At 31.0% G+C, this 24,942-nt stretch overlaps 4 protein-coding genes across 8 annotated transcripts; 2 read left to right on the forward strand and 2 right to left on the reverse strand.

Moving 5' to 3' along the window:
* The first annotated feature begins 5,799 nt into the window (after positions 1–5,799).
* LOC134835343 (protein yellow-like) lies at positions 5,800–7,576 on the forward strand. Its single transcript, XM_063850219.1, has 4 exons — positions 5,800–6,019; positions 6,202–6,300; positions 6,355–7,051; positions 7,123–7,576. Exons 1-4 carry the CDS (start codon positions 5,800–5,802, stop codon positions 7,574–7,576), a joined length of 1,470 nt encoding a protein of 489 aa, XP_063706289.1.
* A 1,320-nt stretch (positions 7,577–8,896) lies between these two features.
* Positions 8,897–15,738, reverse strand: LOC134833064 (coronin-7). Of its 4 annotated transcripts, none has more exons than XM_063847238.1 (10): positions 15,599–15,738; positions 14,961–15,232; positions 13,857–14,899; positions 13,210–13,755; positions 12,690–12,989; positions 12,524–12,547; positions 12,287–12,453; positions 11,403–12,223; positions 10,664–11,346; positions 8,897–10,607 (listed from the first exon to the last, which is right to left on the reverse strand). In XM_063847238.1, the coding sequence occupies exons 2-10, from the start codon at positions 15,118–15,120 to the stop codon at positions 10,515–10,517; spliced, it is 3,837 nt and encodes a 1,278-aa protein (XP_063703308.1). In that variant the 5' UTR covers positions 15,121–15,232; positions 15,599–15,738; the 3' UTR covers positions 8,897–10,514. The 4 variants fall into 4 exon arrangements, with proteins under 4 accessions (XP_063703308.1, XP_063703309.1, XP_063703312.1 ...); XM_063847239.1 differs by having other exon boundaries at positions 14,961–15,229; positions 15,599–15,617; XM_063847242.1 differs by lacking the exon at positions 13,210–13,755.
* Positions 15,739–16,454: 716 nt separating this feature from the next.
* On the forward strand, positions 16,455–20,204 carry LOC134833707 (protein cramped). Of its 2 annotated transcripts, none has more exons than XM_063848126.1 (4): positions 16,455–16,578; positions 17,072–17,716; positions 17,781–19,984; positions 20,050–20,204. In XM_063848126.1, exons 2-4 carry the CDS (start codon positions 17,074–17,076, stop codon positions 20,131–20,133), a joined length of 2,931 nt encoding a protein of 976 aa, XP_063704196.1. In that variant the 5' UTR covers positions 16,455–16,578; positions 17,072–17,073; the 3' UTR covers positions 20,134–20,204. The 2 variants fall into 2 exon arrangements, with proteins under 2 accessions (XP_063704196.1, XP_063704197.1); XM_063848127.1 differs by lacking the exon at positions 16,455–16,578 and adding an exon at positions 16,669–16,717.
* Positions 20,205–20,460: 256 nt separating this feature from the next.
* LOC134833708 (uncharacterized) lies at positions 20,461–21,011 on the reverse strand. The gene is made up of 3 exons (XM_063848128.1): positions 20,986–21,011; positions 20,744–20,929; positions 20,461–20,679 (listed from the first exon to the last, which is right to left on the reverse strand). Exons 2-3 carry the CDS (start codon positions 20,927–20,929, stop codon positions 20,461–20,463), a joined length of 405 nt encoding a protein of 134 aa, XP_063704198.1. The 5' UTR covers positions 20,986–21,011.
* Positions 21,012–24,942: the final 3,931 nt, after the last annotated feature.

Consider the following 24,942-nt stretch of genomic DNA (forward strand, 5'->3'; position numbering starts at 1 on the left):
AAAAAAACACCATAAATTTATTTGCTTTTGTTAATCTGAAAAGTAGAAAAAAATTATCACGTAAAAATTCAAACCACAGATGAAAATGTTATTAGCACCTATAGAGAGAGTTTACAATTTAATGATTTGTGGTATCTGTCTTGTTTAAATGTACTGTAATTTTCTTTGCGGTTACGAAGCAAAGAGGAACTAAGTAGATATAGTTATTTAGTGAGTATTATACATAATAATGATACTAAAATATAAAAAAAAATTCTGAATTTTACTATATTTGTGTGAGTGAATTAAAATATAGGTAATATTATTTTTTGTTCTTATGATGATTTTAATGAATTGTGATAAGAAGAACATAGTCATTCATTTTAAAAAAATTTCATCAGAGTCGTAGCAAAAGTTGCCGTAATTTGAATAAATAATTAAAATTTTTATATGCGCATGAAGGAGATAAAGTTTACTCAACTATTCAACTTAAAATTTATCATCAACGAAAAAGAATACAAAATTCCTCTAACATTTTTCAAACAAAAACATTCAAAATGAAAAATAAGCAAGATAATTTTGTCATTTCAAGCGAACCTGGAACAACACTGTAGCTATAATCCTGAATTATGGAATGAACCAGTTTAATAATTAAAGAAGCAGTAGTCCCTTCTGCTTTCAAACCGCTTTACTATTTTTTAGTCAACAAATATAAAAATATTGTTTCATAAATGCAAAAACTCTAAAAAATAACCTTAAGCTATTTTCATATTTAGGTAATACCGCATTTAACTTTTGTCAACTCTTATGTGTGCATAAATTGTACACAGTGCAAATAATAATTTTAATAGTAATACATATAATAAATTTAATGTATGTACAAGGCTCTGTTCAAACATCACTGTGTGACAAAACAAACAAAAAAGTACCATGCCACTCATAATAAAGAGTTTTTCAAAAGTGTTGCTGTAACATTTGAGTTGTATCTAAATATAATTAAGGCCTTTGTTATATTTGAAACAACATGGTTTTGTGCAAAAAGTAATGGAACACAGTAGTTGAAATAAAGTTAAAAATAGATGGCAGAATCAGGAAACTGAAATCTCACATTATTAATCTTGAATATGGATTAAATAAAAATCATAATGCTGATAAAAATTCAGTACATATATAATTTTTGATTTGAAATTCAAAAGTGATAATTGACCAAAAAACATAATTGTTTCAATATCAAACATAGTATTGTGTCATTGTGTCACCTGGTACTCTAGTTTTTTACATCAATGTCTCAAAGTTTTTCGAAGTACTTCAAAAGTATACATTAATTTTCGTATTTACTTTTTTTAAACTAATAATTTTTATTATAAATTAGAGGAGGCGTCTGGTATTTTACTATCAATTCCTATTTAGTATGTATTTCAAAACCAACGACTTTAACAATTTCCACGAAAAAAACCTCTAGGATCAAAATATTCTCAATGGATGTGTTAGATTTCTTCCTAAAATTAAAAACATTCAAATGATGTGCAAAAATCAAGTACATAAAAATCATATAACTTTCATTTTTACTGCTTGTTGCTTAAATATACCACGCTTTAAACAAATATTATAGTGGTTTAAAAACTAATATTTAATAATAACTATTTATATTGTTTCAAATTTATTTTGTATAATTATTATGATTATTCATAATTCCGTACAAAATGTTTTCTTAAAATGAGACATTGTCTTGCTATTGTTTCTCTCACTCTTAAAAGACAAATTTTACCCATATGTCAGAATGTCTTCTAGTACTACGATGACAGGCCGCATTTTATGCATACATTTGCATGTTTCTTTTCACAATTACATGCTTTTTATTTGATTTAATGACATAATCAAAACTGATGGAAAATATTTATTCTACGTGATTAGACCTATTTAAGTTCGAGCACAAAAAAGTCCTACATTATGTTAATTGGCTGAATTTATTAACAATATGTATCAACTACTTTTCGATTTTTCTCGTTTTTCATACAATAATTAACTTTTGAAAATAAATAACATATTTTTCATCATTATAATATTCAATATCTATATAATCGCAAAAATATATATTTAAAATTACATATTTCGTTAATTATATTTACATATAATTCAAATTTGTTTTTTGGATCATTCGGAACAGAAAATTTTAAGTATATCAAATGTAAAAAAAATCCTGTAAAAATGTAAAATGTCCTAAATTTATTTGTTCTTATTTAAAATACTCTTAAACACACTGTTCAATTAAACAATATCTAAAGTTAAAAAATAATATTATATTTATTATAACTGAGTTACAATGCTTTAAAATTTCAGATGTTATTTATAATAGCGAATCTACTTAGTCAGTGAAGCAATTTTTTTACTGTAAGTTGGACTAATAAAAAAGAAAACACAAAAAAATATGGGTGTCGGCGGACGCGTAGGCTCTGTAGGTGGTGCTGGATATGGAAATATCTTTAGTGGTAATTTTAAATACAACTTGTTTAACTATTCTACTTAATTCATTATTTTATTTTTTTATTGACATGTAGGAAAATCTACAACAGATTTCAACGAGGAAATTGTGTGGACATGTATTGGGATGGCTACGTTGATTGCCATTTTAATAACATTAGCATTAATATACATTGTATATGAAAAATGTCAAAAGAAAAGAGAATATTTTATCAATGCGTAAAGACTTTATCATCTTTTCAAATGTTAATGTGACTATGGAACGATTGAAATGTATTCTTGACAGCAATCTTTTGATTAAGCAGATCTTTTGTCACGTATAAAAAAACTTTTTAACCAAGCAATTCAGGCATTTAATCAATATGATAAAGGGAACCGAACATTATTATCATGAATTTATCTCTTTGCACACTTTTATAAATCATTTTCTAAATCGTATGCATGACAAAGAATACGTCAAACATGCAGAGGATTGACCACGATATTTACGATAAAAATTAGAATGTACTTAACATTTGCAAAGGACAACAAATAAAACCAAGAGTAAGTACCAATAATATTTTAATTTGATTTTTATTTTTTTTTGTCTGTGAACAAACATTTTAAGCATAATAGTGCATAAAAAAATATTTGAATTCCAAAATTAATATTCATTGTGACAAAAGTAAAAGAGTTTGACAAATAAAAATCTCTTATTTTTTTTAACATCAAATATAACGAGAATATGTATAAATCATTGTTGAAAATAAATATAAAATTATAAGACAGTTTACCCTTGAGATTTTTCTTCACATCTGGTTAACGAGTACAAAAAAAATTTCTAGAAATATTTTTTTTTCTGAAATGACATAGCATGTAAAAGAAACTATCTTCTTCATTACGTCATATGGACTTGTTTATTTGTTACATACGTTACCAAAATCATACTTTTTTATGCTTTTCTCATATTTATATAGAAATATTTATATTTTTATAGAAAAAGAAAAGTATAGTTTTTTCGGTAACTTATGTTACATTTTGACGAAAATCGCTATTTTTCAATGTGCTGTAGATCCCAAATGAAACAATATAGATTTTTTTTTGTTTTCGCGAAAATGTTATTTTTTCAAAACTATTCAAGCACAAGTAAAGACATTTTCTAAAATCAATAAGGGTGGCAAGATATTTCAGTTTAAAAAATCACGAATTTTGCTATCGAAATAAACAAGGCCATATAAAAAACACTTAGCCGAAATTAGGTTTGTCACGAGACTTACGATTTGTTCTAATATTTTTTATGTATACACAAATTGATTATACACAAAATGATTTTCAATAAAAGCTCTATAAGGAAAATTATTAAACTGCACAATTGAACAATAAGAAATGAATAGTGAAACCGTTTATAGACCTTGTTATTAATTTTTTCCAGAAGAACATGTAAAGTACTACAGCCGCACCCAATTAGATGCCACAAAACCCCATATGAACTTGGACAAAAACAATCAAAACAATGATGATAAAATGTTAAAAAAATAGATTAGAGTTTAGTTTTAGAAAAAGAATTAAAGTGAATTCATGGACCATTTAAAGATTTTAAATGAAAAATACAAACAAACAAACATTATTTATTAAATAATATACACATTAAGTAGTAGTACTTAGTTTCTATGAAAAGTTAGAAATTTACATAAATTTTTGAATAACAACATTTTCACCCACAAATAGCATCATTGATTGAAACGTTGTCGTTACACCGAAAGTTTTTCAGACGTTGAAATATTGTAAAAAAAAGACAACCTTTTTTATCACAAAAAAACGTAGAAAATGTTGAAGAATGACGAGAAAACAACAAAAACAATATACTTTGATTGGCACGTGATCACACAAAAGATTATTAGATTTATTCATCTTTTAGACAAGCTGAATAAATTCTACAATTCGTATAAAGAGATAATATAATTTGAAAAGAGTGTATGTTAATATGATTCAGTTTCTAATTCACATAAAAAATTTACAGGTCATGTCTCAATTTAGAAAGTAAAGATACAATGAAATTCTATTTACATTATATGTATGTAGCAGTAGGAAAATGTAGAAAACGTTAAACCTAATATTTTTTTTATTTATCAACTTCAAATAAAAACAAGAGTATGTACTTTTAACTAACATAAAACATGTGATCAAATCCCACCCTAGTATATGACCATATTAATCCAAAAAAAAAAAATGTATATTAGAGTATATTTCTATGAATCGTACTGTATGCATTTATTGCTGCTATATTGAATATCACTATAATGTAGTTGTTTTTCATAGTACCTAAATTTTTGTTTTTTATAAAATACATATGTTTATTCCATAATAAAAACAAATTCAATCTTTATTAATGAAAAATTTTAACGAAATTAATTTTGATAATTATTATTATTTTTTTTCGTTAGTAAACTAATTATAGAGAGTAAAACGTTATATATGAGTAAACAATTGAAGAATTTTTTTTAAAATATTATTTATCTAGTTTTAATTTGTAAGACAATTATTTGCCTTTACAATTATTTTAGTTTGTTTAAAAATTACAAATAATTATAAGACAAAATTAATCGTTTATAATTGTGAAACACTTTGTTAATTATATGAAAATAAAAAAAAACAAATATGAGTGTTTGAATAAAATTCTTCGTTTCTGTTATTCAAATTACTTGGTTGGGTAAGTACGTATTCTTGAAAGCTATGTTTATTAAAAAAGTAAAACATTTTTGACGACATTTCAGGTTTTCGAAAATCTCTCAAAGGGAATTCAAATTCCCATACTAGATACTTGTTGGTAAAAAAAATGTCAAAAAGTAAAAAGACACATCGAATAAAGGTTTCAATAATGTATATGGTTTCATGAAAAAATTAATTAAAATATTGCTCATTTTTCCAAAAAGTTAATATTTTTCTATTTAGCTTCATAAAACATGTACCTTCGTTTTCAAAAATATTTGTACAAGTTAAATTTTTTTAATGCCTTATATACTCATATTTATAAAAGAGAATTATTTTTGTTGAATAGTACGTAATAATACAGTTAATACTTAATAAAACTGCTTTTAAATTTTGTATCAAATGTATTAAGGTATACAAATACAACAATTTTAAAATATTTTAAAACATTTTTTGGACTATAAATTCGAAATGTGATATAATTTGCTTTTAGTTAGTTTAAATTGTTGTGTGAGACAAGCTGACACTATATTTAAATTGCGTTAGTAAAATTTGTTGACAAAAATTTTGTGTTTGTAAATAAAAAAAAGAAGCAGGTCAGTTCAAAAATTAGTATTTGCAAAATTTCATCAAGACTCATATTTGTAAATAATGCATCAAAGTAAAATTATAACTATATTTACCATCATCACATGGAACCATGCTTTTTGTTTTGCTAAATTTGACGAAGTATTCAGTTGGACTGAATTAGATTGGAATATTCCTGAAAATATAAAACAAAGTGATCAATATATACCGCGAAACGGATTGCCTGTTGGGATTGAACGATGGAATGATAAATTGTTTGTTTCTGTGCCTAGATGGAGAAATGGTAAGCAAAATGACAAGAAAAATGCGATGATAAGTGTACATTAGTGAGTGTCTCAAGTGATGGATCGATTATTTTATCTTGAAAACAAGTGTATGCCTAGCATATAAATAAAAGCGAGTAGAAAGAAGAGCAATTTTTCATTTTGAATATTTCAATCACTTTATATTTATGAAACTTTTAAGGTGTTCCAGCCACGCTTAATTACATAGACCTAAATCTTAATCCGACTGGGTTCGGAGTACCGTTAGTGCCTTATCCTTCATTAGCAAATAATATTGCAGGTAACTATTTTTTTTTCCTAAATTCCGGCAAATATTTAATTGATCATTTATAAGGTGATTGTGACAATGGCTTAAGTACAGTCTATCGGATAAAAGCAGACCGCTGTAATCGTTTGTGGGTACTCGATGTTGGAACTACTGGAATCGGAGACACAACACAACAACTTTGTCCGTATGCACTAAATATTTTTGATCTCAACACAAACAGAAGAATACGGCGTTATATTTTCCGCCATGAAGACACTAATTTGAATACCTTTATAGCGAACATTTTAGTTGATGTTGGAGATACTTGTGAAGATTCTTATGCATATTTCTCTGATGAATTGGGATATGGTTTAATAGTGTACTCATTTGAGGAAAATACATCGTGGCGATTTGAACATGGTTTCTTTTTTCCTGATCCTCTTCGCGGTGACTTTAATATAGGTGGTTTGAATTTTCAATGGTTTGACGAAGGAATCTTTGGCATGTCCTTGGGTCCTAAATTGACAGACGGAACTCGATCAGTATTTTTTAGTCCTTTGGCAAGTTTCAGAGAATTTTATGTCTCAAATAGCATTTTAAAAAATAGCTCTAAGCCCAACAACAGTTATCATGATTTTTACTATCTGGAAGAAAGAGCTGAAAACGGCCACACTACGTCAAGAGTAATCGATGAAACTCAAGGAGTGCAGTTGTTTAATTTGATTGATTTGAATGCGATTGGATGCTGGGACACGAAAAAATCATATAGTCCTTTTAATCATGGGTATTTTTTTTATAAATCTTGTTTTTATATGTTTCAAAACATCTTATTTTTTTAACAAAAAATCTTTCTAGGATCGTTGATCAAAATAATGAAACAATGATTTTTCCAGCAGACATTAAAGTAGATGTAGATCAAAATGTTTGGATAATTTCTGACCGGATGCCCAACTTCCTTATTTCCACTTTAGACTACAACGACATTAATTTTCGTATTTTTACTGCAAAACTCGAAGACTTAATTAAAGGAACAATATGTGACCCAAATATCTCTCTTCAAATAAATAAATGCGGATCTGATTCTGATGACTACTCTCCGTATTTAGGCGACACTTTATCTTACTTCACATACCCTTTTTACGGTCAAACGGTAGTTGAACCAAATCAACAGGCACAACTATTTAATCCAGACCCACCTCAAAGATTCCAAGGACATGAAAATCATAATGAAAACTCTTGGGTACCTTCAAACGATGATTCAACCATGAACTATTTTATACCAGACGAATACTATGATCAATTTTCATAATGATGAAAATAAAATAAACATTAAAAAAAAAATAAAAGGGTTTCTACGAAATTTAAGCTATATTTAAGATTATCAATATTTGAGTTTATCTTGAAAATCAGTCATTTGAAAAAAAAAAATAATATGAAGAAATTGATATAATATTTCGCTTCAGATATGGCGTATAGTTTACGATATAACACTTTTTCACACGATTTCTTTGGGTATATTTGAAAATAAAAAGCATTTTTCTGATGGTCATCAAGACAACGATACGAATATTTTTCTTCTATAAACACTAGCATATTATATTTAACTTTCTTCTCAATTGAAAACATTAGTTTAGAAAATTCATTGCATTTGAATATTAAATGTTGCATAATTTTTACAAGTGAAAGTGTTCAACTAAGGTAAATTATATTGTTTAAAAATTTATGAAAAAAATTAATTCTCCATATTAAAATGTAAAATAATAAGCAAAACTAATGAACCATAATTTGATATACATGTTGAAAGGGAATATATCGACAAAATCTCGTTCCATTTAATAATTATTGAATTTTCATAGTTTATATATAATTAATTATATATAATTTCTATATCTCTCATGACCAATTTTCCTAAAAATGATAGGGGGAGGAAACGCGAAACAAGATACGCTTTTGGGAAACCCTAGTTAGGCTTTTAGGCTTTCCGTTTATTTGCCACTCACTTTTCTATCAATTTATAATACTTTCATCTTCAGTTCATATTTTGTGTCTTTCAAAACAACTAGAATATCAAGTTTCAACATTGCTTTAAATGGCACCAACCAGACTCTACATGATTGACATGATATAACTAATGTTTGTTGCTCAAGATATCTAAAGAAGAATATTAGTATTACTTATCATGACAATCGTTACACGGATTTTTAAGTATTATAAACATATTATAAATATTTATTATTTTATTACATAACCTTGGTTTAAGTTTAAAAACACAAGAATCGAGCAACCCAATAAAAAATTAAATATAGTTTTCATAGATCATAGACCATCAAAACATTAGGGATAAAGGAAGTATATCAAGTGTGGAATTATTTTCCTTAAAGTTTTGTGAACCTTCATATGCTTTTTTACATTAAGTTTTTCAAAAAAAAAAAAGGAAGAATATTTTGTCTTTATAAAAATGATAAATTTTAATTAAAAATCAGAAACTTATCAAAACGAAATAACAATAAAAGACTTTTTTAATTTATGGTATTTTTATTAAGAATGATAAGATAAGTTGTAAATTACATATTCAGTAAATATTATAGCATAATAACCATCGTGATTATTAATATGTATTTATGTTCTTTATTTTCGTTACAAAAGTTTGTTTGAGAGATTGATGACTAATAAAGTCCGTAATATAACTTAATATTATATTTTTATTTTATGCAAACGCAGTCAAATTTATATGATAAAATCCTTTGATTTTAATATAAAAAGCAAATTTGTACAAATAAAATAAAAAATAACTAATCAATTTCACATGATAAATAATAGTAGAAAATCACAAAACACAGCAATAAAAAATATACCTAATAGTAAATATCTTAGTCAATTTTGTTATGTATTTTATTGTGTAAAAATTGTATTGCTAATACTCGTGAAACATTTGTATTATGGCACACTTATTAAAACAAATGATTAAGACTTCAATCCTTAATGTTTCCACTCAGCACAAAATATTTATTTATCTACCATCCTAGTTTGAGCTTGCATTATGTCCCAGCCTTATTTCCTATTTATGAAATCATTAGAAAAAAATTGTCTCTCATTTTAACAGCCATTCAATCAGTTTCAATTCATATTCATCATGTGCAGTATCCAATATTACATTATAGTTTTCACTAAAAGAGCTTTTGTTAATAAAATTCTTAGAAGTTCCATTAAATAAATAACTTTGGTTTTAAAAAGTAATCTCAATCTAGTAATAAATATTACAACAAAAACCGATTTTCAGTTTAAAATACATATAACTTTTAATTTTAAAAAGTAAAAAAATCGTTTGAGCATCTCTTCTGCTTTTATATAGAAATTTCAATGACAAAATACGTCTCAATCGTTGCGTTATTTAGTTTGTATTAGGTATTGTTCATTTTATTTATTACGATTACGAGTCAGATATAAAAGGAAGATCCGGAAGACGATCTTATTAAATGCTTTTGAAGTTCGGAAGTTTATTATTTTAAATTTTATCTATCTTATTTTCTTATTAAAGTTGTCAAAAGCTCTTTCGTTTATGAATTTATTCTACATATACAATCAATCATAATTGAGACTCATATTTTATAGGTATGTATAAATACTTGTAGTAAAAGCTAAAGTATTGTATTTTTTTCTCTTATTAAAAAGGTATGTTAGGTTGCCTGTATTTATGTATTCAATTACTCGCATAATTTATCATGTTTTGCAAAGTTTTTATTAAAAATGTGTTTTCCACTATTTTTTTCTTTTTCATGAATGTATGTATATTACATTATTTTTTTAATTAAAATTAAGAAGCCAATGTTTTACGAGGTTGTACATTTGAGAGCCCAAACATAAGATTATGTTTATCAATTGCTATGACATTCTTATCTTTCATTATATTATTCATGTATAAAATGGTTTCGTCAAAAAAGTTGTCTTTTTATTATAAAATTCAGTATAAAATGTTGTTATGTTATATTAAGTATGGGCAGTTTTTTTTAGGAATGTTTAAAAAATGGTCATGGTCGGTTTCACGTTTACTGGAATATTACATAAGAGGATTTTAATTGTCGTATTTTCTAATTCAATCGAGTTAAGCATTTTGTATGGATATTATTATGTATTCGGAATCATTTTTATTCCGTGCGTCGTATCTCTTTTTTTCTTCCTAAAATACTAGTGAGTAAGTAAAACATATATGAAAAAGTAAAAGCATGAATAGTATTGTTTTAAAAAAATTATTCCTCCCATTCTTGAGAGTCAACACCTTCCATATTATCTTGTTCAAGACGGTAATTTACTTCCATTCTTGCTGAAACAGAGTTTTTAATCTAAAAAATAGTTTATAAATCAGTGTTTGCAACGCTTATAAGAGGAAAAATCTTACATCTTGTTGCTTATTTTTGATGGAATCTTTGTCCCAAAGACGATTCACAGATGGATGACATCCATTGGACGATGGATCCTTTTGTGCCTTATTATTTTGACCTAAATTTGGCTGCTGAGAGGACAAGCTATCCATTCCCTCTGGTTGCAAGCTAATGCGTGGTACACGTTTGTCTTTGCCCATAAACCAATCACTCGAGCTCAGAGTTGGCAACCATGTTACTCTTGTGGGTGGGAACAAGTCATCCTGGAATAATTCACTCTTAATACGAGGTACCGTAAAACTTAGTGGTTCTACTGCATTATTTGTCAAGCGGAATGCTTTGGCGAACTCAACAATCGTGACATCACACTGATTCTTTGGTAAAAAGGAAAGTCCTTGATGTAAACCGGTGCACCTATGATGTGACAATGGACAAATGTATGGCACTTCATCCGTTATTTCAAACGCATAAATGGTGGAATCTCCTTTTCCGGTTACAAATAACGTAGAACTATCCTCATCATAATAAGGTATTAGAATAGCAGGTGCAACATCTAAGCCGGTCGTAGTTACTGGTGCTGATAAATCTTTCGTGTGATACAAACTGATTTGACGTTCAGATACTTTATCGAATCCCGTTACAACCAAATATTCTCCTTCTAGAGCCCACGTTAATCGAGCACCTCGTGTACCGACTGGACCTGTAAAAATAATTTTTAATATTATTTTTAAAATACGCGTAAAGATTAAAATTTACCTGGTCCTTCAGATATGGGCAAATCTGTCTTTCGAGGGTCGAAAATTCGAACTCGGCTGTCTTTGCAAACAGTGGCCAGATAAACACCACAAGGACTCCAAGCGCTACTAAAGATTTGATCTGTGTGGCCCTTTAGAGTAATATTAGAGGTTAAGGTCTCCAAATCCCATATTTTAACTGTCATATCATAACTTGCAGTGAGACAAACGTTTTTCGCAACAGGATGATATTTTATGCTGTAAATTTTATCTGAATGTGCGACAAATTCCTGGAAAGGTTCGTTGGTAGGTTCAGCAAGACCACCTTCCGGAATCGTCCAAAGTTTCACCATGCCATCATCGCAAGCAACTGCCAATCTTCGACTATTGAATGGATCCCATTGGAAATCCATGATACTGCTTCCATTGACGAGAGATGGAATAACTCCATCAGGCAATTTGCCTGGCTTATTTAACTCAAAAATGGCAATTTTACCTCCAGCTCCAGACAGGGGTACTGCAACTCTTTCGAAATTGGCATGAAATCCATCACACTCTCCTGGTATTTGTCGTGAAATATTTCGGATGTTTTCAATGTGTGTAGATTTATGACCGGGAGTTCCTTTCAAGTGACGGAACTTTGAAACTCTCCCAAAAACAGTTGATGTGCGTTTCGATGGAGTAGCCAAAGGCTCGTGTTTTTTGGTGCCATTGGTAGTTGTTCGTTTGGAAATGTCATCCCTTGTCAAGTCACTGGCTTTTCGAAGAAATTCTGGAACGTTTGATAACCTTTTAGGTTCTTCCTCCTTAATTTCTCCACGACTTTTCAATGAGTCACGACGTCTATAATGAACAAACCGTTAAGAATTACTTTTTATTTTTAGTTAAAATCTACTGTTAATTTACTTGAGGGCTGGGGAGACTGGTTTGTCTTCCATTACGCTCTGTGATTTCTTTTCATACATCCGACGACGTTCAGCAATGCTGCTTCTTTGGTTGGTTTGGCGGTCAAAAGTACCTTTATCATCCGTACTATCAATTGAAGAATCACCAGAATCATTCTTTTCGAACATCTAAAAATAGAATTGTAAATCGGTGAGATATTTAATAGTTATAACATGATAATATAGATCATATATTAACCTCATTAGCCTCATCATGCGTTGGCTGTTAGAACATGTGTGTTAGTTTTAAAGTGAGTGGCGATGTGGAAGAACAATAATAATTAGTTTTGTTAGTATGTATTTTAGTTAGTACAAATACATTTATAAGTGTAAAATTATTTTTCAAAAGTAAAAATTTAATTTACCTTACGGCGTTCTGCTGTAGTTGGTCTTTTGAATATTTCATCGTCCGTTTTGTGTCGCATTTCTACAGTTTCTTCTGATTCTTCTTCTGGCGTAGTAGAGTCTTTACCTAGTATATTTTCCTCATTTTTGGGTGACGGTTCATCAAAATATGTGGGACGTTCAACTGGGATCAAATCTGGTTTTTCCAACTCTTTCATTTCACCAACTTCTCCTCCTGGAACTTGTGGTACAGAGAAAACTTTATCGAATGAAAATTCTGTTGAGTTTCCGGAGCTAAACGGTTTCGGACCAAGACGTGGCTGTAAAAATATTGTTTATTAAAATAGTTCAATTTTTAAAAGTTTAATAAAAACGAAATGAAGCGAAAACTGAAGTAAAAAAATATTAATAAGGACTTAACATTAACTACAGAACTGCACAAACAAATTGCCAAACTAAACTTAGGAGAAACTAATAAACAATGTAATTAAAGGTACTCTACTGAATTTATTGAACACACGTCAAAACATTGAGAGACACCTTATATGCTGTAGTACGTGGTTTTGGTAATGGTCTTTGTGTTGGAGAGACGACAACTTCTTCCATGCTGTTTGACTCTGCCAAAGAGTTCGTTCGAGAGGTCCTTGGAAGTGGTTTTGGCGGAGCAATTTGTCTCATATTCTCATTAGATTCTGTTTCGCTGGATGGTGGTGAATCTGATCCCTTATCTTCTTCTTCTAAAGAATCGTTGTTTGAACTGGAATGGCCATTTTCATGATAATCAGAACAATTTTTCTCATCATCAACCTTTTCTTCTTGAGATCCGTCATCATCTTTATTTTTCGACATTTTTAAATCACACATCTCCAATAATGGTGATTTTTCAGGTTTGCATGTTACTTCTTTAAATTTCAACTCAAACTCATTCCGCTCAGCCTCGATGCGATTGTTGGTTACTTTAATTTTTTCTTTGATAGGTACAAACGATGGTTTGACGATATTTTCGTTCGTAGATGGAGTAGAGTTTACTTTACTAAATTTGTTATTGATATTTTTTACAAGTTCATTTAAATTACCACGTAAAACCTTTTTATTTCGATAATCATAATGGCAGCATGAATAAAAAGTGTAAGTGTGATTGACATGAAATTAAGTCAAAAAGAGCATACTTAACAAAGAATACTTACCACGATTGGTTGGTCTCCAAGATCTCGTTTTGCGGGATCGAGGCACATTTTGGGTACCGCCATGTTAATACCATTCATCCATTGACTAGGAATAAGTTCACTTTTGTATCCGACTGTATCAGGATACAAATCAGCATGGAAATCGCGATAGGTTTTTCTCGGAACTTGATACATGATTGGAATGACAGAATTGGAAGTTAACTGCAAAACACGATTAACCTCGCCTTCCATGACTCTCAGTGCTCGCTTAGGTACCAAGCATGCCCCTTTTGTCTGTTCACCCGAATGCCGGATGCCTTCAATTAGATGAGGATCTTTGTCGGTTACCTCCATGTAACCGATCGTTGTGTCACCCTTTCCGGCGAGGAATAACATATTTGTATCCGGATCATAAAGTGGCATCAAAATTCCTGTAGAACAATCCAATTCCAATGTCTTTTCTGGAACGTTGAAATTACGCAAGTCCCTAATTATAACTTGTCTTAAGCGGGCTGCATCAAATCCAGTGGTTAAAATACGGTTCTGATGACCAAGCCACACAATGCGCGAGTCCTTGATACTTTGATGACTGTCTGCTGTATGAACAATTGATTCTTGCGCTCTTGGATCAATCACACGTATCATTTTATCTTTGCATGTTGTTGTTAACAGAGTTCCATCGGCTTTCCAACTGACAGCTTGGATCACTTCTGGATGCTGGTTATGCGAAAAAATTTCCTTTTGCTCCGTCAAATCCCACAAATTTATCACACCGGCGGATGTAGAGTACAGAAGACAATCAGCGGTTGGATGGAAACCCACTCGCTCAACACGCCGTTGCTTATGTGTAAATGTACATTCGGGATTCGTCAAGGAAGTTTCAAGACCCTTTTCAGGAATATGCCAAATTTTCACAAGACAATCTTGTGAACCGGTGGCCAACAAACCATCGTGAAAAGGTGAGAACTCGAGATCGGTGACGGTATCCGCATGACCATGCAATAAGGGCATTGTCTTGCTTTTACGACCACAATCATCTAAGGGCAAGACTGCCAGACTGGATCCTGAAATAATACCATATTTTCATAATTTAAATCCTAATATATAATCAACTTTACTTCTTACCGGCATGATCCCAATTGAACGCCATAAATGCTGCTGAAGCTGCGATATTATTGCCGTATGTCGTGTAAGATCCAACGACAATATCTCGGATACATTGCTCTGGCTTTGGTACAATCGGAGCTGCATTCTTATATTTGGATGCCTTAAATCTCCACGCCATTTTCTATTGATCTTCAATTCTTCACCTTACTAAGCCAAATTCTAAGTACTTCTCAGTAAAAATGTCTATTCTTTACCCTTATCAAGTTTAATTTTCATTCACCGCTCTTCTACTGCAATAAAAAGGTATAATTGCATTCTATAAACATAAATCTGTATGTAAAATAAAAACCATAATGTCCATGCACACGTACAGCGCCATACAGTACACACATTATGAATGATAAAAAATCAATAAAACCCTTTTTCAATATTTCCGGTGTATCATTTCCCGGCACCAAAAACAATTGCAAGTCCCATCTACTCATTACCGATTACCTATATGTGGCATTTTTACACATTTATCTTTTCTTTTAGTGATAAAACTGAATGTGAGTCATAAAACCGATTGCTAATTTTTGCAAGGCGGTGGCCTTTGTTTATAGGGACTCACACAGAGATTTTAAACACTATTTACTCCGTTTATTTGGCAAACTCACTTCTTTCTATGATCCACCGGTGATTTATTCAATTTTAGGTATCAACTTAATGTATTTTACTTAATTTTACTATTGTAATTTCTACAGAATAATTTAATCAAAAACACAAATAACAAAGCACGACTCAATGATCAAAAAATATAAATTACACTAAAACCTCTTGAATACATTCTTCCCCGCCTGCGTATGGTACAGAAATTTTTTTGACGTTTGTTTGAATATCCTTGTTATTAGGATCATCGTACCTGTCAGAATTCTTGAAAGAAAAGAGTCATTTGAAATGTTTCTATTTCTTTTTTTTATTGATATATTACTAAAAATTACAAACAGTAGAAATTTCGTTTAAATTTTAAATTACTACAATCTGCTAACAAATTTCAGAACATCAAAATTGTGTGAATGTATTTAAATATTTGGATACAAAGAATTAAGAATTATATTATTTAAGATTAGTTCTTGAAACTTAAAGTTTTTTAAGTACTCTTAATTTCAATGTTAGTTTTCTAATATTCATTATTAAATAAAAATATGTTAATCATCAGTCAACCAAAATTTTAAAATTTGCTATAAAAAAATTTTTTAAATTGTATGATATATTTAATACATGGGGAACTCAATGGATTTTGGATGAATTTCATATTTTAAAAGGATTTACTCTTTTCAAATTTAGATTTAGATCATTATAGGTCTTCGGACCGCGGTTATGCATCATGATCCAATGATTTACTTAACTTTAAATGTTACAGAATGATTAAATAAATAAGGATGTCCCCCCTCAAGAGGCAAACAGAAACATGAAAATTTGTTGTACCGGCCTAATAAACAGTTATGAAAATTTTTGACGTATGTTGTTTTCGTTTTGTAAACAAATTTTATTATTATTGTGCTAAAATGGGACTAAAATTAGGAAAAGTTAAATAACTAAAGAGTTTAAATCACAAGTGACTAAGGAAAAATAAAATCTCGTGAATTGAATTGAAGTAAGCAATGAAATTTGTGGCATCAAATTCCCATAGAGATTCAATGAAAAAAAATTGTTTAGCAGCCATTTGCAAATATTCAGAAAACAATTAAACTTTACTTTATGAGCTTTATACCAAAAACGAATGACCTGATGAGGTACGTCAAAGTTTACCACGCAACTATTTAGCAGACATTTTCTAAAGTTAAACTCTGCAATTTTGAATAAGTTAATAATAAGTTTCTTGACATCCATATTTTTTCGCTGAGGGTTCATTGAATTTGTTTTCTCCGACAATATAATATACATAAATCATTAACTTTAAAATATAACTCTTTATGAAACTCTGTTGCTCTTAAAAGTTTTAGATTAAAACTTAAAATATAGTTTGTGGTCTTTCATTCAAAAAGAAACCATGTAGCCATGAAATCCTAATTACGACGCATATTTTTTGCAAGATGAATATTTTCAAAATATGTTTATTATTTATGTGCCTTTTTTTTACATTTCAGATATGCCTGAAGAAACCACAAAAGATAAGGGTGATAAATTAGAAGTTCTTAATAATATTAAGACTCGTTCTTCAGATTTAACAATCAAAAGCGATGAAACAGCATCCGATAAATCAAATACAACCATCGCCAAGGAAAAGGATACAAAAGTATGTTGTAGTAACAATAACAACAATAATGCATTGAAGATAAAGGGAATTGATAAATCATCAGAGCCACTACTTGGATCAACTTTTCTACCCAATAGTACCGCGGAAAATGGACATACATTACGAGCAAGTGCTCGGGTTATCCATAAGCTGCGAATGGATTCCGCAACTCCAAACAGTCCACCTGTGTCGGTCCTTGACAACAAAAAAGAAGATGAATCATCTGGGAAAAAGAAGGAAGAACATAGAGTAAACCCTAAGACGCCAAGTCAGCCAAAAACTGCTTTTCGCATGACCTGGAATAATGAAGAGAAAGATATGTTTTTTGATGCGTTGAACGAGTATGGAAGAGACTTTGAGGCTATCTCAACATATATTAACAACAAACAGAAGCGAAAGAATCCGACTGATCCTTTTTATAAAACTAAAGATCAGGTGCGAGTATTGTATTATCAGTTTTATCAAAAAGTCTCCAAATATTTGAAGTTTTCTGACGGTAATCAATTTTAATTTTGCATGTGGTTGTTCTTTCTTTATTAATAATTTCCAATCAATTTCAGAGGTTAAAAAGGTACCCCAAGAGTTGTATGCACTGATCAATTATGGGGAAATGCGTAAAAAACTAATTTTTATAAATGAAAAGAGCTTTCTTAAATTAAGAGAATTGGTTTACAAGGGATCAGTCACGATTCGAACTAAAGGAAAGAATATAAAAATTAAGACGCCATCATGCCGTGCCTTGCGTAAATTGAACCAACTAGAGGAATGGCAAGAAGAAATTAAACTTCCTCACCGTATCGACGTTATTCTACGACCAGCTAATGTGGATGCATGGGGAAAAGTCCAAAGTTTGGCACACAATCCGAGAATTAGAACGCAAGTTCCTCTTCAACGCAGAGTATCGTCATTATTGCAAACCTTACAACATCGTTGGAGATCTCAAGACTTACGCTTACAGGAAAAAATTATGTCGTTAGAGAAAAGTACCACAGCACTTCCGTCAAAAAGTAAATCAGTGAAAGCACAAACATTTGAGAGCGAATTCAAAAAGCAAGCTTGTGAACCTCTTCTGTGTTTCGCGCCGCCCCCCGAACAACCAATTCATAGACCTGTCGTACATTTGTCTGAGTTCCTGAGCAGTGATAGCATTTGCTTGAATTCATATGAGCAACGCATTGGCGTCAGCATAAAAGGAGAATCTCTTTGTTCAAATGCCGGAAAACGAGTGCGACAAGACAGTGGCAGTGGAGATAAGGTTCCCGTGACGCAACAAATTTCTAACAAAAGTCCTGAACAAAAACGACAGAAATTGGAGATTGATGTCAAGCCATTGATAGAAAATGTCAACAATGATACGAACGAAGAACAAGATGAAAAGCCATCAATCGTTTCCAGCAGCAATGACCTACTTCTGTCACCAAACTCATCATCACGAGATTCTAACGAACAAAACACAGTGCTTCCAATAATTGACTCGAATCTAGACCTGATGGACTTCCGAAGCAATGATTCAACAGATTATAATCACCCAAAATTATATGCATGGAATGACTTAATCGAACAAGCTACTTTGAGTGAGAGCGAAATGAAAACAGACGACTCGAATGACGGACGTATGCATAACTCTGTTAAAAAAGATATTAAAATAGATGTTAATATGGAAACAGCATGTGATAATGGTCAAACTGAAAAGAAATTTGAAATTGTTAAAGTTAAAAAAGTAAAAAATAGAAAAAAAGATGTGAGAAAAGAGGCGACTCATTTTCGTCCTTTGATAAGTCAAAAGGTTTTACAAGAAATTAGAGATGGTTGGACGACAAAAAATGCAGGAGATCTTACTTTTGGAGATTTATACGTAATGTTTGGAGAGTCTTCTAAGCTTTATCTCGAATATTCGTGGGTACAAGTAAAGGAGATTGAAATTGATTCAGCCGCATCTAATGACCTTAAGTCAGAAGTTCAAACTGAGATAAAACACAAAGTTGCCAATAATGAATGTATCAGTGTCAAATTGAGACAACTTTTGATGGTGGCTCAGTTGCAAGACAAAACAAAACGTCGCGGTACATGTGTGTGTGGTCATGTATGTGATCATCGAAAATTGAATAAGACTAATAATGATTTAGTACTGTCACCACAAAACAACGAGAGCTTATTTAAGCACCCAAATGTTCCAAATCGACGTACGCAGATGTTCAATACCATATCCGATGGCAATCGAATGCGCTTATCAAAGCTCTATCGACCACGGATGCGACCTATGTTCACCGGCAAACAGGTCATAGTTCAGAGACTCTTACCAGTGCAACCAGGAGCTAATCACAGTTACGGCGTTGTCACAAATAGCGAAAGCTCTCCAATTGCGTCTACAAGTAAACAAAATAGTAGTGCAATCGCTCCTGAAGAAACCCCTAATAATGCATGCACAGTTACAATACAAACGATAGATGGAGAAATCAGTCAACTGCTGACGGCTAAAATGAATCAATTGAGTGAAACTAAAACTCCGGCTGAACTTTGTAATACAGATAGTTTCAAAAGTTTAATGGAACTGTCGCTGTCCGATGTCACGAATGTTGCTGGAGCGAAAGATTTATCGGACGACGATCAAGAATATGTGTACCCAAGTACGCCTCTTATGAGCCCAATGCGAATCTTACATGAATCACCGATCGACGGATATAACGTGGAAGACGTTTCGCTGAGCAGCATATTGGGTCATTTGGAGAATGCTTGTAATCCTGAACCAGAAACCGAGCAGTCTGTGAGTTCCATTTATAGTAATATTTTAAAACAAACAGAAAAGAAGATTTTTTTATCTTTTTACAGGACAATGTTTCACTTATTACGGAACCAAGCATAGATTACATTGCGCGCTTCGAAGATATGACAGCCGAATTGCAAAATAACTGACTTTCTTATAAATGTTTTTATGTGTGTGACTTTACAAATTTAAAAAAAAACTAAAACTAAAAAGTAATTAAAAAAAGTAACAAATAGTATTCGATAAAATTTTTGGAAACATTATATACGTATATACATAATAGTTTTAATACCATATCCTTTTGTATTTATTTTATTAATTATAAATTTCATGTATGGAATACACAAATTTCGTAGAATTTTCTCAGCTGATCACAAAACAAATTTTAATTAGCAATTTTAGTTTGTAAGACAATTCTTTAAGAATTTAATATAAATAAAATGACAAAATGACGGAATTGAAAATGTTTATGATCATTAGGCAGACTCGACAACAACACTATCTTCATTCTCTTTTTTTTCTTCCGGCTTCGGTTCATCTGACCGACTTTCCTTTTTTGGGGCTTCTGGAACTGCACCTACAATTGATCCTGGTACGAGATATGAATGTGAGTAAACAGGTTGATGATAAACTAATTGAGGTCCAACAGAAGCGGTATACACTAAAGGTGATTGCAATGCATATTGTGCTACAACCTAAACATTAAAAAGTCGATAATAATGTACCATATATAAATATTAATATTAGTATATCACTTACGGGAGTATATGCTTTATATGCATGTCCTTCTAATGTGCTGTAAGCAAAACTTCCTCCTAATCGTTCTGACTGTACAATTGCCGAGTCATGGGCAGGTGATCGCACCAAATGTGTAGTTGCTGGTACAACTATTGTAGCTGCATTAGCAACAGCAAATAATCCAATGATGGAAATAACGTATTTCATCTGAAAAAAAAAACAATGTAAACTCTTCGCATCAAACTTGATACTTTTGAACTTACATTTGATTTGTCAACCCGACTACACAATTGAACAACAATTGAAGCGTCAGAATAAATGACAAGAGTATTTATACATTTTTTTCAACCTAATCTATTTAGATCAGGTTTAAGATCCAGCTAGCAGTACAATACTACAGAGGTATATTAATTTTCCTTGCATGTATTATAAGTACTTCAGTTTCTACTAGAAGAATCCAAGAAATAACCATATAAAAAATAACAATGGATATAACTATATATTTACTTTGTGAGAAGAAAATACCTCAAAATCCCCATCGAGAATCCTCTACATATTTAATCATTAATGTTCTAAATCTCTTTATTCGCAAATAGCTTCTGTAAATTATCTTTCTATTGAAAAACTGGTCTAGTCAGACGTAACCTTTCTTTAGTTATAATAGGTATACTCCTACTGTATGTACTTATGTATGCATTTGTATCACCTAAGATATTGATAGTTTCTTAATGTGTCTATGAAACAAGATCTAGTAATAATATTTATTTTTATACTTTAAATTACAACTTTAAAAGTACAACAAAGAGTTGAAATTTAGATGTGTAGAACATGTTTTCTTTAAAGAGGTGAGAAAATAAAACTTTAATTGGATAATGTTGATCATTAAAAATTTCAAGCACCTTAAATTGAATTCGATTGCGGCAGAATTCTGTTCTTTACAGATTTGAAAGTAATTAATCCGTATATTTTTTTTTAGAAATGAAAAAGTGAACAATTTACCTTTGCAAAACACAAAATAATTTTTTAAATATCATTTATTTCATGCTTTTTTACACACAAATCAATTTGAGCGTAACAAAAATGTTTGGGACATCTCTGGTGCGTAAACAAAATAGTATATGGATCATATACTTCATAAATACTGAAGAAAAGAAGAATTTAATTAAGCTGATTTTATACACTTCAAGGTCAAAACATGCTGATAGTTATTCATACACTTTTTATTTACAAAACACTATTTTAAATGTTTTGCAGAAGAACAAGAAGAAGGAGAAATATTTCTTTTTCGCAGACAACATTCTCAATTTCAATAAATTTAGTAAAACTACATTGTTCAACCTCAAGAAACAGGTTTCAATGTGATATATCTTGTATCTTTTGTATTTACTGGGGCATAAAAAAAATAAAAGTGAATTTTTCAGAGTTTTAATGAGAATATCGAACTTTGATTATTGATTGCCATTTCTAGACGTTTGTAAATTTGTTTTTATTACAAATACCTATGTACACAGTAAAAAATCCACGTCGCGGCGCGAGACGTGATGCGAGACGTGCGCGAGACGTGGCGCGAGACGTGAAAAATTGATATTTTTGGCTTTTCTGAAGCAATGGTAGGTTTGCGGGCATATGTTTCTTGGCGAAAAATGATCTACTCGAGACAACGAACAATCCTAGTGAAAAAAAAATTTTCAAAAAATTTCACCTTAACTTCGATTTTTGGCGATTTTCATAATTTTCAAGCAATTTTTGAATTTTTGGTCGAAAATCAAAATTTAAAAAAAAATTTTTTTTTTTCACTAGGATTGTTTGTTGTCTCGAGTAGATCATTTTTCGCCAAGAAACATATGCCCGCAAACCTACCATTGCTTCAGAAAAGCCAAAAATATCAATTTTTCACGTCTCGCGCCACGTCTCGCGCACGTCTCGCATCACGTCTCGCGCCGCGAGACGCCGCGCGAGACGTAGATTTTTTACTGTGTACTTATACATAATATATTTCTTAAATTAATGCAACAAAGTACGAACATAAGAGAGAGAAATACCCTCTTATCATCAACCTACTATGCTGATTAAATCATTTTATATTTACTAAACATATGGGTTGTTATGTTATTATCTTAGAAACAACTTTGAAAGATAGTAAAAATGATAAGTGACATAGCTAAACAATCAGTTGTAAAGTAAGTCTTGTCTTGACAAGTGCTTTCTACAAGTACTGTAGCACAAAATAATGGGGCGCTGTAACATATTTATTGTACTTCTTTTAATTTTTGAAATTTGGGAGTTAGTTAATGCATTTGATCCCAGTGAAGGATATCCACGAAGTAAATACAGCAAAAAAACGAATAGTTCTAATGACGAGACATCTGTTCAAAGTGCCGCTTCTTTTGTTCATTATGAATGTGGAGCGCAAAATGCTGAAAATCATCCATGGATAGCTATTATAGAGCATTCTGATCCAACAGACAAAACAAAGAGAAAGACTTTAAGTAAAGGAGTTCTTGTTGGTCCACAGCACGTCCTCACTACAGTGTCCAGTATACATAATTCGCATCCATTTTGGGTAGTTTCTGGTGTGAGGTGGGTATATTCAAGACAATGATGTCACATTTGAAATACGAACGATTTGTTTTTTTTTTATCATAGATTAGGAGATTCTCCAACATGGGCTTTAGATAATATCGACCATAATTCCAGCTATGTTGCTCGACGCGAGATAGATGAGGTTTACGTACACGAAAATAAAGACATTGCTTTGATAAAACTCTCGCAACGTGTTCAAATCAGTGATGACATACAGCCTGTTTGTTTACCCAAACACGGGCATTACGAGTTTCGAGAGTTACATTCACACATTTGCAAACGATTAAAAAATATTCCGATGAAGAAAAAAGCTAAGGTTGTCGTATCTCAAGTTTTGCCACTTTCTTCGCGTGATTGTCATATTTTGTTTCGACGGAAGGGTGCTATCTTAACAAACGAAGAGTTTTGCGCTTGGGATGACATTGGAGACACGTGTACTGGGGATCTGGGCTCGCCATTGATCGGCAAACACAATGGGAGATTTTATGTCGTTGGGCTTAAATCATACGCATTATCAACAAACGCGGTCGATGGAAATGGCACACCAGGAGTTTACACCAAAGTTGGGTCACACATAAAATGGATTAGACAATTGATGAATATTAATAATAACAATGATGTTCAGTAGTGTGATTTTTGTGTTATCTCTCGAACGAATAAAAATAAAGTGTAAAACTCTAAAGTGAGCATATGTGTATTTAAAAAATGTCTCAAAATGTACAAAGAAGAGTACCGAAAGGTTATCATTTAGCTCAGTTTACAATTAGCGTCATGGCAATACAGAAGGTTTTGTATTTATTTGTATTTTTCCTTTTTAACTCAATTTTATCCGGAAATGCTTTTCCACAAGTATACACGAATAATATAATATCGAACGACAAAACTGAAACAGGGTACAAGTTACGCATTGATAAACAAAAACCTTTACATATACCGCAAGACAAGCATTTGTTCGTGGGAGACTGTACATCAATTGACAACCGCGAAGACCAGGAATCTGTAGTTGTCTACAAGGATCATACTATTATCGAAAATGATGGGCCCAGTACTTTAAATGGCACAATAGAGGTATGAAGCTACTGAAACACATTAATAGTGAACTCATACTTTCTTCGATCATAGATTTACATCGACTCTCCTGTAAAAATTACATGTATCAAGGTCATAAATCAAATAAATGATGATGAAGCGGCAATTCCAGCATATAAATCTGGCGGAATTGGATTAAATTGGGTTCGTTGTTTATCAACAACCTACTAAAAATTTATTAACGTTTTCGGAAAAATCACATTTTTGGCTTTTCTGAAGTAATGCGAGTACATATAAGTGTCATGGTAAAAATGATCGATTTAAGTCGACAATCTAAGTGAAAAAAATTTAAAAAAAAAACTATCAGAAATCGGTTTTAAAATTACATATACATAATAGAATCTTAAGATCCGCGGTGAAACCATTTAACTCTAACAATATGCATACCCGCAAAACTATCGCTGCTCTTGAAAAGCCTGAAATATGACTTTCCATGTATATTTTTTTTACTGGCATTATTATTAATAAAAAAAATTCTTTATAGGTATTCATTGATGTGTTTTGTAAATATAGCAAAGGATTTGACTTTTATATTGAAATATTTGGAA

Source organism: Culicoides brevitarsis, chromosome 3 (assembly GCF_036172545.1).
Source record: "Culicoides brevitarsis isolate CSIRO-B50_1 chromosome 3, AGI_CSIRO_Cbre_v1, whole genome shotgun sequence".
Lineage (NCBI taxonomy): Eukaryota > Metazoa > Arthropoda > Insecta > Diptera > Ceratopogonidae > Culicoides > Culicoides brevitarsis.